The sequence below is a fragment of the Crinia signifera genome, chromosome 6, assembly GCF_055691185.1.
Source record: "Crinia signifera chromosome 6, ASM5569118v1, whole genome shotgun sequence".
NCBI lineage: Eukaryota > Metazoa > Chordata > Amphibia > Anura > Myobatrachidae > Crinia > Crinia signifera.
This window is the reverse complement of record NC_139222.1, coordinates 243,540,313-243,541,985: the sequence shown is the minus strand read 5'-3', so window position 1 is coordinate 243,541,985 and position 1,673 is coordinate 243,540,313. Positions and strand designations below refer to the sequence as shown.

The 1,673-nt window shown below is 35.6% G+C and overlaps 1 protein-coding gene across 1 annotated transcript; it reads right to left on the bottom strand.

Moving 5' to 3' along the window:
- Window positions 1-373: 373 nt before the first annotated feature.
- LOC146009753 (olfactory receptor 5AR1-like) lies at window positions 374-1,309 on the bottom strand. The gene has a single exon (XM_083150214.1). It carries the CDS (start codon window positions 1,307-1,309, stop codon window positions 374-376), a length of 936 nt encoding a protein of 311 aa, XP_083006340.1.
- Window positions 1,310-1,673: the final 364 nt, after the last annotated feature.

Sequence of the window (1,673 nt, the reverse complement as noted above, 5' to 3'; positions counted from 1 at the left end):
GATATTTCCTTTTTTTATTTATTCGTTTGTCATTTCATCATTTATTTTCAGAAGATGTCATTTTAAATATTGCTTTGTATAAACACCAGTTGCTCTTAGCGTGGTATCCAACTCTTGGGGACTATCAGTCTAAATAGACATCACTTATCAGGGATAACGCTTTGCATGCCTCAGGCACCCAAAGCATAATCCCTGATAACAGCCCTTGGAGACAAATATTTCCGTTATAACAAAAGGGTCCAGAAACTTTAACTGGATCCGATGTGTTTACCCTAAAATGGGACATTCTTTTGCCAAAAAAAGGGTTATAGTTGAATATCCCGGTAATGACCACCAGGTTAAAATCGCTATATCGCCCTGATTTTTGGTGGGATCAAAACATTAACATGGCTAATAGGTTACTCCCCTTAGATTTTGACAAAGCCTCTTGGAATTCTTTGTTTCTTAAAGTGTAAATGAAAGGATTTAGCATAGGAACCAATACAACATACAAAAGAGCAAAATACATGTCTTCTTCTGGAGAATAATTAGATGTGGGCCTCATGTGCAAAGATATTAATGTTCCATAAAACATGATGACACAGGTCAGATGAGACGTACAGGTAGAAAAAGCTTTAATCCGGCCTTCTGCAGACTTTATCTTCAATATGGTAGAAATAATAAAGATATATGATACTATTGTAAGGACAAATGTAGTAAATACCATTAAGGTACCATCAATGTAAGTTAAAGTTTCAACCTCTGATACATCACTGCAGGTGATCTGTAGCAATGGCAAAATATCACAGAAAAAATGGTTTATTAAATGGGAAGAACAAAAGGACATTTTAGATATAAGGCCAGTATGCACGATCGAGTCATAAAACCCAACAACCCACGCTATAATTGACAGGTAACCGGTGCGCCTTAAACTCATAAGGGCAACATAATGAAGCGGGTGACAGATTGCCACATAACGGTCGTATGCCATGGCGGCAAGTAAGTTGATCTCCGTTCCGGCCATAAAGAGAAAGAAAAACATCTGCACCATACATTGTGTAAATGAGATGACATTGTATTGTGTGATTAGCATGTTTAATAATTTAGGTAGAGTAATGGAGGTAGAAGCGATGTCAATTATAGACAAGTTTAAAAGGAAAATATACATAGGAGTGTGAAGGTGGGAATTCTCGCAAATAACCATAATAATGGTGACATTCCCGCAGATGATGATGACATAGGCCAGTAAAATAAATATGAATAACGACAATGATTCACCTAAACCTTTGAAAAAAAATCCTGTCGTATTGAGCGGTTGTATGGCATTCATTTCTATGAGAGATATAAAGAAGTTGATAATATTTTGCATATTAAGGGATAAACTATTAAAACCTAGGTTGAACTCGATGGACACAAGTCTTTATTCAACTTTATCTACTATGTAACTATGGGGGACATTTATCAAAATGGATTCGTAGAAAAAAGGTGTATTCGTAGGGAGAAATACAGCTTTTTTTACGAATTTGTATTTTCAGGGTTTACAATTCCAAAAATACAACAATTCGTATTCCTAAAGATGGAACATTCGTATTTGTATTTACAGATACGAATGTCTACACCATCGATAGAATACGACAGAAATCACCATTCAAAAGAATGGTGGTTTCTGATTTACTAAGCAGCCGTACTGATAA

Bases quoted from the DNA above. Each gene is read 5' to 3' on its own strand.
- LOC146009753 (XM_083150214.1), bottom strand. From the start codon at position 1,309: ATGAATGCCATACAACCGCTCAATACGACAGGATTTTTTTTCAAAGGT.